Source organism: Schistocerca americana, chromosome 11 (genome assembly GCF_021461395.2).
Source record: "Schistocerca americana isolate TAMUIC-IGC-003095 chromosome 11, iqSchAmer2.1, whole genome shotgun sequence".
NCBI lineage: Eukaryota > Metazoa > Arthropoda > Insecta > Orthoptera > Acrididae > Schistocerca > Schistocerca americana.
The window spans coordinates 44,323,402-44,335,691 of record NC_060129.1 but is presented as its reverse complement, the minus strand read 5'-3'; the positions used below and the strand labels follow the sequence as shown (position 1 = coordinate 44,335,691).

The 12,290-nt window shown below is 42.4% G+C and overlaps 1 protein-coding gene across 3 annotated transcripts in view; it reads right to left on the bottom strand.

The window, feature by feature from the left end:
- The window catches only part of LOC124554146 (RNA-binding protein 45), a 122,330-nt gene that overhangs the window by 50,493 nt on the left and 59,547 nt on the right, over positions 1 to 12,290 (bottom strand). For 2 of the 3 annotated variants that reach the window (XM_047128211.1, XM_047128210.1), the window contains exon 8: positions 6,483 to 6,585. In XM_047128211.1, coding sequence (XP_046984167.1) covers positions 6,483 to 6,585 — 103 coding nt within the window. The remainder of the gene's footprint in view (positions 1 to 6,482; positions 6,586 to 12,290) is intronic. The other variant, XM_047128212.1, reaches the window with a different exon arrangement.

Below are 12,290 nucleotides of genomic sequence, written 5' to 3'. Positions count from 1 at the left end.
CGGGTGCTCGTAACCTTACCCTGGATTTGTTTGTAGATAATGCCTTCAAAGGAGAACTAATTGTGTGTGAGGATATACTCGGTCTTGGCGACTATGAAGGAGGTGGTCGGTTTGGAATATGTCGGTCATTGGGAAAGGTAGTGGTCAATAGCAGTAAGACAAAGGGCACTAGGAATGTTAGTGTAAAGGGAGGTGGCATCAATTATGATGAGCAGGGCACCGTGTAGTAAGGGACAGTAACTGTGGAGAGTTGATGGAGAAAATGGTTGGTACCTTTTATATAGGAGGGTAAGTTCTGGGTAATAGGTCGAAGGTGGTGGTATACAAGAGCACAGATTCTCTCAGTGGGGGCACAGTAACTAGCCACATTGGGGCATCCTGGGTGGTTGGGTTTATGGGCTTTAAGAAGCATGTAGAAGGTAGGAATGCAGGAAGTGGTAGGGGTGAGCAGAGAGATGGACTCAAGGGAGAGGTTCTGGGATGGGCCCAAGGATTTGAGATCCTGCTGGCTTTCTCAAATGGGGTCACTGTGGCAAGGTTTGTAGGTGGATGTTATCTGAAGCTGGCAGAGTCCTTCTGCCATGTAATCCTTGCAGTACAAAACAACACTGGTGGAGCATTTATCTGCAGGTAAGATTATAAGGTCGGGATCAGTACTGAGTTGGTGGACTGCAATCTTTCTACGGATGAAAGGTTAGTTTTTTTTTTTTTGGGCAGTGGGGCGGATCACAATTGGAAGAAGGAGTGAACTGTTTTAAGCAGGGTTCAACATTCGTGTTTTGTTGAGTCTGATAGGAATGGTTGCGAGAAAGTGTTTCCATTGTTGGGACAGGGAGAAGGAGAGAAGGCGTTTCACAATTCCTGCGTGATTGAATTTGGGAGTGGAACAAAAGGTGTGGCCTTTGGAAAAGACTGATATTTCTGTGGGGTGAAGGCTTCTGGAGGAAAGGTCCATGACTGTGTTTGGGTCTGTTTTGGTCTGGATTCCGTGTGGTGGTGGGAGGGAGTTTTGGAGGGTGGGGTGTTAAATGTAGTAGCTCTGCCAGACAGGGTTTGCCAGCTATAGGTCAGTGAGATAGGGTTTGTCAGCCACGAGGGAACGTGAAGGGGGTCTGGAGGTGGTTGTTGAGGTGGACAGTGGTACTCCTACTAGGTGGGAGTAGGAAGTGAGCAGGGTGGAGAACTTTTTGAGGTGGAGTTGTTCATGTTGCTCTAGTTCCTGCAGGGCAAGAGTTTCAATGGTGTTATGGGTTCCAGGAATTTGGGATTGCATCGCACGAGAGGGCTTGGTCGATATAGTTTTGCAGGCCTATATTGGCGAGGGCTAAGGACTGGCGGAATCTGAACAGGTGGAGATCATTGTGGAAGGAAGGGTGGCAGACGGAGTAAGGTAATTTGACAGTAAGGCCATTTGTGGGGATTCCATGAAACAAGCAACAATGCAGGAACGGTATATTGGACTGGGTTCTGGCTAGGGATAAGCAAACTTTTCTGTAATGACGCAGATAGAAGGAACAAGGATCCATGGTGGTGGAAAAAATGCAAAAAATTATGTAAATACAAGGTGTACAACTTTGCTTCCACCATTTTTTCCCCAACATTTGAGGCTTTAGTGAAACAAATTGGTTACACATGTATCATTCAAAGTATTCGATCCAATTTGTGATTTCTTCATGAGATTGAAAGTGTTGGTCAGCCAGGCCATGCGCCATTGATCTAAACAGATGATAGTCAGAGGGAGCAATGTCTGGAGAATATGGCAGATTGGGTAGGACTTCCCATTTTCATGTTTCCAAGTATGTTTTGACCTCTTTTGCAACATGGGGTCAAGTGTTGTCATGCTGCCAAATCACTTTATCGTGCCTCTCACTGTACTGTGGCTGTTTGTCTTTTAATGGTCTGTGCAAACACATTAATTTCGTTCGATTATGAGCACCTGTGATTGCTTCACAATCTTTGAGCCACGAATATTCGGTTTGGCTGTCGACGTGGAAGCATGGCCAGGATACCCCCACAATTTTTTGTGTTTAGGGTTATTGTAATGAGCCCATTTTTCGTCCCTGGTCACAATGCAATGCAGAAATCTCTTCTGTTTTCGCCTCTGAAGCAACTGTTCACAAACACACAAATGCCGTTCAACATCTCTCGGTTTCAGCAAACATGGGACCCAAGTTCCTTCTTTCTGAATCGTGCCCACAGCCTTGAGATGTTTCGATATTGCTTGCTGTGTCACTCCCACTAATCGTGTCAATTCTTCTCGAGTTTGACATGCGTCTTCACTCAGCAATGTCTCCAATTCTGCATCTTCGGAAACATTCTCTCTTCCACCATTATGCCAGTCTATGACACCGTTCTTGAAGTGTTGAAACAACTCGCAACACATTCTTTCACTAATAGCATCCTTTATCATATGTACTTGAGAGCATTCGCTAAGACTCAGCCGCTATTTTCTTCATATTGAAACAAAACAGTAACACCTCACACAAATGACGAGAATTAGGCTTGTAAACTGACATTTTCAATCATGAACAACTTTATGATGCAGACACAAATCAACTAATGTTTGACTGAGGTTATGTTGATCGAGGTCTGTGATCTGTTCCTTTCGACCGCTACTTTCCGCTGTCGCCACCTATCAGCAAATGGCGGAAGCAAAGTTGTACACCTCTTAATGTAGAATTATGTCCAAAAAAAAAATTTCACAAAAATACACCCAAATATGTGTGGAAAATCACAAGAAGGATGAAATGGATGCAACCGGAGGAAACATGATGAAATCTGAGGGAGTCGGTGATAGCGAAAGGCGAAAACTCACTACAACAGGTGTGAAGTCACAAGGATATCAAAGAAAAGATTATATATATGGATGGATTGTATGAAGAAGGGATACTACAGATGTGACTGGATGAGGTGGAATTAGTGAGTGCGAACTGGGATAGAATGGAGAAAGAATGGGGGTGGGGAGAGGTTCATAGGATGAGGTACAAGATCTTGTTCGGCATCCGTATCAGGCCAGATTAAAGGAAGGCTTCAAAGAAATTCACAGGCAGACTCCTAGATTTGTTACTGGTAGGTTCGAACAACACACATGTGTTACGGACATGCTTCGGGAACTTAAATTTGAATCCTTGAAGAGAAGGAAACATTCTTTTTGAGAACCACTATCAAAAAAATTCAAAGAACTGGAATTTGAAGCTAACAGGAGAACGATTCTACTGCCCCCAACACACACTGCGCATAAGGATCACGAACATAAGGTGCTAGAAATAGGGCTCCTGTGGAGGTATACAGTCAGTCGTTTTTCCCTAGCTGTATTTCAAAGTGGAACAGGAAAGGAAATGAGTAGTAGTGGTATGGGGCGCCGTACGATTGACTGCGGAGTACATATGTAGATGTACATGAGGGAACAAACATCTCAGCCTCATCTTCAGACAAGTAAGTGATGTCTAGGGGGACATTAACAGGTGTTGTAATGGTCCCATTGATGGTTTGAAATTCTGTTGTTTCAGGTAGCGTTACAAGTTACAGTAGCAGTCGGTGCTGGATGATAGATGCATTTTGCCAGCCTACGTGGCACCATAGGCAAACATTGAGATATTCAAATGGACACTATGGTCTGTAGTCTTTAACTGGAACTATCAGGTATGTATTATATTCTCCATTTCCAATTGATAACTTTGCAAAGAGTATTTCTAAATTATATTTTAAGCACAAACCACTCACTAAAACATTAAATGTGCAGTTTTTTTTTTTTTTTTTGCACGGTGGAGGGGGGGATGAAGTCAGAGGAGTGGAGGGAGACCTCTAAAAAAGCTTTTCTTTTATGTTATAATTTAAAACCTTTATAAAATGTATGTCAAAGATTTAATTTCTATCTTAATAAATAAAAGAAGGCTCAGCCTTCACACATTATGGAAGGCAGCAAGATGATGCTTGCTTATGATCAAAATTTAGATGTATTAATTTATCAGTTTCAGAATACTTTTCAGATCAATTGTGGAGTGATTTCCGATCCAACATTGGCAAGATTTGTTAATTTGTTTAAATTATAAGAAAAGTTCGGAGTAGGTATTAAAATCCATGGAGAAGAAATAAAAACTTTGAGGTTCGTCGATGATATTGTAATTCTGTCAGAGACAGCAAAGGACTTGGGAGAGCAGTTGAACGGAATGGATGGTGTCTTGAAAAGGACGGTATAAGATGAAGATCAACAAAAGTAAAACGAGGATAATGGAATGTAGTCGAATTAAGTCGGGTGATGCTGAGGGTATTAGATTAGCAAATGAGACACTTAAAGTAGTAAAGGAGTTTTGCTATTTGGGGAGCAAAATAACTGATGATGGTCGAAGTAGAGAGGACATAAAATGTAGGCTGGCAATGGCAAGGAAATTGTTTCTGAAGAAGAAAAATTTGTTAACATCGAGTACAGATTGAAGTGTCAGGAAGTCATTTCTGAAAGTATTTGTATGGAGTGTAGCCACGTATGGAAGTGAAACGTGGACAATAAATAGTTTGGACAAGAAGAGAATAGAAGCTTTCGAAATGTGGTGTTACAGAAGAATGCTGAAGATTAGATGGGTAGATCACGTAACTAATGAGGAGGTATTGAATAGGATTGGGGAGAAGTTTGTGGCACAACTTGACTAGAAGAAGGGATCGGTTGGTAGCACATATTCTGAGGCATCAAGGGATCACCAATTTAGTACTGGAGGGCAGCATGGAGGGTAAAAATTGTAGAGGGAGACCATGAGATGAAAACACTAAGGAGATTCAGGAGGATGTAGGTTGCAGTAGGTACTGGGAGATGAAGAAGCTTGCACAGGACAGAGTAGCATGGAGAGCTGCATCAAACCAGTCTCAGGACTGAAGACAACAACAACAACAACAACAACAACAACAACAACAACAACATTACAGCAATGAATGATTATTGCAGCAGAATTTTTTATTTCCACAAACTGCATTCTAAATTATTATGGACCACATCAGAAGCTCGTGTGTTTTAAAACTGCTACCCGGAACGACCACTAGCGAGAAGGTAAAATTTTCATACGAAGCCCAGTCTGAAAAGGATAATTATTATATTTTATTCAAAGTTAACATACAGTGGGGTGAGACCAACTGAATCAATATAATGGGGGGGGGGGGATCTCAATTGGCTCAGACAGCTTTCCAGCTGGCAGCAACCTAGCCTACCTCGGTTAGATGTTCCCAATTTAGTGCATAGTTCACTTTATCCGTACTGTCATCCAATTTTGTGGCTCCAAAAATAATATTCAATCACAAAACGAAACCAAACTCGGCAGTGCAGAGGTAACACAGACGGGTGTCAATAGCATCAGCATACACGCCACATTGCGTGACTATCGGTCCGAAGTTGTACACTGTCTTGCAACTTCTACCACTTCTACTACTCTCGTCAGCCACCGTGCTGTTCGTATGCTCGACTGACGTAAAAATTCGTGGACTAAAGTTAATTAATATTTCTGAAAGTATTGAACCCAACTTCCCACTTTTAAGTTTACTGGGTGATAAAAAAGTCAGTATAAATTTGTAAACTGAATAAATCACGGAATAATGTAGATAGAGAGGTACAAATTCACACACGTGCTTGGAATGACATGGGGTTCTATTAGAACCAAAAAACACAAAAGTTCAAAAAATGTCCAACAGAGGGTGCTTCATCTGATCAGAATAGCAATAATTAGCATAACAAAGTAAGACAAAGCAAAGATGATGTTCTTTACAGGAAATGCTCAATATGTCCACCATCATTCCTCAACAATAGCTGTAGTCGAGGAATAATGTTGTGAACAGCACTGTAAAGCATGTCCGGAGTTATGGTGTGGCATTGGCGTCGGATGTTGTCTTTCAGCATTCCCAGAGATGTCGGTTGATCACGAAATATTTGCGACTTCAGGTAACCCCAAAGCCAATAATCGCACGGACTGAGGTCTGGGGGCCTGGGAGGCCAAGCATGACAAAAGTGGCAGTTGAGCACACGATCGTCACCAAACGACGCGCGCAAGAGATCTTTCACGCATCTAGCAATACTTTTTTTTTTTTTTTTTTTTTTTGTTTTGTTCTAATAAAACCCCATGTCATTCCAAGAATGTGTGTCAATTTTTACCTCTCTATCTACATTATTCCATGGTTTATTAATTTTTCAAATTTATACTGACTTTTTGATCACATGGTGCATTGAAAAAGGACAGTTGCACAGATGAAATTTTTAAAAAATGGGAAGTTAACTCACAAAGTAGCAAAGCAAATGAATAAAATATATTTTATAACAAAGACAAATTGCCAGAACTTACACTTGTGGGAATATATGTGGCGCAAGTGGCTGAAGTTAGTCCTACTTGCTACAAATTACACAGTCAGGTCTACTAAGTTAACAGTGAAGGGAATTTATTAAACAGCTAACGAGGTGGCAACGACAAGGAAAGTGAAATGGCGGCGACACCGTACCCGGTACGTACCTCTCGGCACAGTCGGAGTCGACGGGAGCCAGCGGCTGTGGCGGTGGCAGCTTCACCGAGCAGTAGCTGGGGTCGTACGTCTCTTCTGTCACTCCGGGATCTGCTTTCAGAAGAAAGTTAACTGTCAGCAGTTAGCTCCGCACCAGCCCGTGACAGACAAAACAATATTAACTGAACTGTCCTGCCAGAGTGTCTTACCGGTGCACTACCTGGTCCGCGCACCGTGCGCTCCTCGACAGTAATTCTCTAGTCCACAAACAACACTCCGATGGCACAGTGTTAATCCACGGAGCACCCGTGTGGACGTCAAAGTGGCACAATTTCTTACATTCTGCACACTATTAAGCACACACTACTAAGCACAGTGGTCATTTCATTATTCAGATGAGATGCACGCACGCACACAGTGCGACACACAATAGGCCTAAGTACCTGATTAAAAACTTTGTTACCGGCTGGGAAACCTGGCAAAGCAACCCTTTTCAGACTTAGGTACTGGTACCGAGATATCCACCAGTGGCTATTCTTATAACGTTATCGGGTTCGGTGCCTCGGCAATGAGGTTACTATTTTAAATTGGTAGCAGCAGAACTACTAAATTAACAGTAGTAAAGCCACCGTGGATCAGTGCAAGTTTCCTTGTTTATACCGTCAGAAATAGTTTTCTGCCAACTCCATTAAAGCAACAATTTCTCCGATTATCAAATTGTCTTTGGTCGCTATCAAATGATAGCTTTGTAGCTTCACAATGTAGTGATGAAGAATCAATTCAGGCCACATGAACCATAATTTAAATACATTCCAGTTTACACGGCCTATAAATTCCAATTTATATTGCCTCTCGATCTGATAGCTCAATATGAGGCACATACAGAAAGTACAGGGTGTCCGAAAAGTCTTTCCCTAATTACATAAATTGATACAAATACGAAACTTGTGTCGAATTGTTTACAACTATCAGAGTTTTTTTCTGTTTTAGGTTCGCAGTATGTAAGTAGTGGATGAGGTGCAGTGCCCAACAAGCCATGTTAACCAATCAGGAGAAGGCACATGTGTCCTGTGGTACCATGAGACACGATCACCAACCACAGTGCAGAGACACTTCCAGACAACATTTGGAAGGAATCCACCCGATGTCAAGAGCATTAAAGCCTGGTACGAGAGGTTCAAGAACACAGGATCGGTTGCTGACCTTCCGAGGTCTGGTCGACCGAGAACCTCAGCAGACCGGGTGGAAGCTGTAAGGCAGTCTTTTCTGCAAAGTTCGAAGAAATCTGCGCGCAGGGCCTCACATGGAAGTTTACTGATGTGTGAAAAAAACTTTGATAGTTTGTAAACAATTAGACACCAGTTTCAAATTTGTATCTTACTTCTTAGCCTGAGTTATCAATTTATGTAATCAGGGAAAGACTTTCCGGACAACCTGTAAGTCTCCCTATGTGTTTTTTTAACAGAGACAACATAGCTACATGAAAAACTTTATTAGCAACAGCAATGTTTGGGCTGTTTTTTGACAGTCGCCAAAAGAATTGAGGCACTTGTCATACTGTGACATCAACTTTTGTATTCCTGTCAAGGAGGTCTGCCGCCAGTGAATGGAACCGACGTGTGACAGTCATCTTCAGCTCTTCATTGCTGTTGAAACGCCGGCTACAGGACGGAAATTTCTTGAGGTAAAAGAATGATGAAAATTGCTGGAGGCAAGATCAGGACTGTACGCCAGATGGTAACAGCTCCCAGCCGAACTTCTGCAAAACAGCTGCTGTGCGCTCAGCTCTATACCGATGAGCACTGTCACGGAGCAGCACAACACCTGCAGTAAGAATTTCGGTTTTCGTGTTGTTTCACTGTAACGGTCAGCGTTCACTGTTTCACCTCTGGGCAGGAAATCAATAAGCAGAGTGCCCTCCCTGTCCCAAAACACCGTACACTTCACTTTCTGTACCGAAACTGTGTGTCCGACTTTTGTCTCGACCGGAGATCCACTGTGACACCAAGGCATCGACTGCTGCTCAGTTTCTGGGGTCGAGTGAGAAATCCACGTCTCATCACCCATGACGATCCCGTCAGGGAACTCGTCACTGTCATCACGATACCACTGCAGTAATGTCAGTGCTGCTCCTAAGCATTTTATTTTGTGCCCGTGTGTCAGGTTTTTCGGCACCCACCTGGCACAATTTCTTCAACAGCAGGTGCTCGGAGACAATTCTGTGCAATGAGGATTGCGACACCTGCAGAAAATGGCTGTCAAACTCTGTAATTGCACAGCGACTATTCTCCAGGATGCGCTGTCACACCTGCTCGACTGGGTGAGAGTCGATTAGGGACTGTCACACTCTGCACTCATCATCACTGACGCTTTGACGACCTTTCCAAAAAAGACCTACACCAGCGGTGCACCATCTGTTTGCTCACAAAGTTCTGCCCACAGACCCGACAGATCTGACGACTAATTTCGATAGGCGTTAAGTTGTGTGCATTAAGGAATCTTATCACTGACCAAACCTCGCAAGTAGCAGGGGAACGAGTAAGAGATGCGGTTTTGGGAGAATTCTGTGGCAGTACTGGCACCGGGCAGAGTCTGTCCAGCTGGCTTTCGATCCTCACGTTGCAGATCTGTTGTGCATGTGCAATTTTCCCTGCTAAGTAAGTCTACTTTAAAGAAAAAACTTCAGGAAACTTACTTTCTGGATGTGCCTCGTAATATCTAGCATTTGTTTTTCAAATCCTAGATTTTCCATTGGAGATTTCACATCAATGTTCGTTAGTAAACATTTCAATTTTATATTAAATATTGAACTCAAATAAGAGTTTGCCTGTACTGAAAACTGAACTAGAGGCACCACGATAACGAGATGAGGATGCTACCTGTGCAGCTACGGGTGATTCAGTTTACTGGGTCGGAATTTTTTGTAAGCAAGATCACTCTGAAAACTTCGATGCAATGGCACCACTCACAGAACAAACAACTGAGACTTATTGAATTGTGGCCCATTGTACAGATAATTGAGGAAATTGTAGTACCAGCGCAATGTTTGTACAAACTGATAACAATAATCGATTTTATGACAAATGAGACGTAATCCGTTAACCGACAAGACGAAGTTTATTCTCGTTCTTGCTTTTATATGTCAGTGTATTAAATAATTCACAATACTCTAACCCCTCCCACTTTACAGTTTGAATGTCATTAGAACATATTTGTCCTGTTGTGCCACATTGTCTGATAGTGTACTACTATTTCGGTGCACTATTCTTTTCCACAGCACTAACTGTTTTAGTCCACCAGCAAAACTTGGGCAGTATAAGAACTGGCAAGCGCTAGAGTGGACGGTGACAAAAGTACGTATACTGAAGTGAAAATACATTTACTGGGCAGGTATGAGCAAAATGCACTGCAAAAGAGTACTGACAAGAAAAAAACAGTAATAAAAAAGCTCAAACTGAGAAATGCTGCAGGAAATGACAGAACTCACATTAAGCTTAATAAAAATCTGGGTCCGTAAGGTGGACAATGGCTCAAACAATTCTATTCCCACACTGGAGGAGGCCCAAAAGAATTTCAAATAAATGAAATAATAATTCTAAAATCATGGTAATTTAGGAATGGCCAATCAAGTTGTCCCATTACACTTCTCAGTATACAGGGTTGTGAAAAATTCGTGCACTCAGATTTCTCTCACAAAATTTTCTCCTATGCACATTTTGGGCAGTAAACTGGCAATACTGTAATCACATATATGGTAATTATCTCTGTCACCAAATAGAGCAGTGCTGTGCAGTTGGTGTAGTGGATTGGGTTAGTATGCAGAAGGTCGAGAATTCGATTCTGGGTTGAGAATTATTTGTTTTTACTTGCGCAAGGTAATATGCACGGTATAGTACCTGGCATCTTAATTGTCATACGGATATTACAGTGAGACTTCTAGACATTTGCAGTTATGTACAACTAACACAGAAAATGAAGTACAATTGTTTTTCTTGGCCAGTTTTTAAAGAAGCCTTTTGCACATCACGGACGCGAATTATTTCGCGCCACTGCATCTACTAGATTACAAACCTGTTTTATGTGTACCCTACTCCTACTGTCTCGTGAAAATTATTTGCAAAGCACTTTGTTAGCTCTACTGGTGACATAAGGCCCTGACGAAATGTAACAGACCTGAACGTGGTAAGAATAGTAGTCTGTATAAGTCAATGGTACCAGATGCACTGGTGTGAAACAATTTGCATCCACAATGTGCTAATGGTTTCTTTAAAAGCTGACCAATGAAATTTATTACATTTCCATTTCTGTGTTCGTAGTACGCCACTGCAAATGTTTTGACCACAATCCAACCCTCGACTTCCTGCATGCTAACCCAAAATGCTACTATTGCACCAGCTGCACAGTGCTCCTCTATTTGGTGACAGAGACAGTTACCGTGTACGCGATTACAGCATTGCCAGATTGCGAGTTTTTAACATTCCGAAATATGAACAGAAAGAAATTTTGTGAGAGATTTTTGAATTGCTCGTGTGTGAAGAATCTCACTGCTAAGTCTGAGTGCGGAAATTTTTCTTTACTCTGTATACTGTGAACTAATAGAAGGGTTAATCTACAGCACAATAATTACATTTACAGTATAATATCCCCCAATAAGGCAGGAAGTGTTCCAATGTCAGTAGTAGTTAGCAGGTTTCAGCTCTAACCTGACTAATCTAAAGGAATTTCCATACAGACCATAAAACTTTGGTCGCTACTGTCGATTTAACTGTAGCCTACAATACGTTACGGCTAGACGGACTACTGCTTGAGCTAAAATGAACTGTACAGTGTGCTAAGCTTACTAAACTACTGACGACTGCCTCGAGACAGTCCTCCTTTAGTCACTGAAAGAAAATGTTCGAGTAAATTGAATACGATAAAAAAATGGACTGGCCCATCAAACAGTGTTGCTTCCCCATTTATTTAACAAGATACATTCCAGCAATAATTTCTCCAAAGTTTTGCCTTCCAGTTGATACTGCACTTTTAAAAATAAATAAATTATGTTCAAAAAGGATGAGAAACCATTTCAGAGGAGCCGAATATGCTAAACACATTCTACCCGATTAAAGGAACCCGGACACCAGGTGCAACTGTGGTTAGCACGGGAGAGAATTTAAGTGGAACTGACCATTAGATGTCACGAGAGGTAGACCCACGAGGAGGCGGGCATTACTGTACTGTGAGTAGAGGAGCAGTAACAGCAAAATGGGTCGGCAGGAGAGCTTATCGACTTAGAATGTGGACTACTCATTCGATGTCATCGGGGTAACAGTTCTGCCAGACACATTTTGACCCTTCCGAAGTGGACCAGATTAACTGTCGACAACAAGACTACAAAGTGGAAACGCGAAGGAATGGTCGCAGCACTGCACGACGTGGTCGCGCGAGGCGAGGTGGGGAGAAGGGAACACCACACACGACATCGGCAACAAGTAGGAGGAGTCAGTAGTCCAGCTACCACAGTGACTCTGTGTAGAGTGTTAAACAGAATGGTGTACAGTGCTCAAGCAGCTCCTGGTAAGCCACACATTTCTGAAGTCGGTGCTAAACGGGGCTCGAAGTGGTGTAAAGACCGATGCCACTGGACAGTGGGTGACTAGAAATGAGTGACACAGGGTGACAAATCACACTATCCTTTAGCAATCTGATGCATGAATCCGGTTTGGCAAATTCCTGCAGAATGTTACCTGCTAGCAAGTTTAGTGGGAACAGTTTAGTAAGGAGGAGGTGGTGTTACGGTATGGGGCAGTTTTCAGTCAAGCTACAGTCCCCCTATT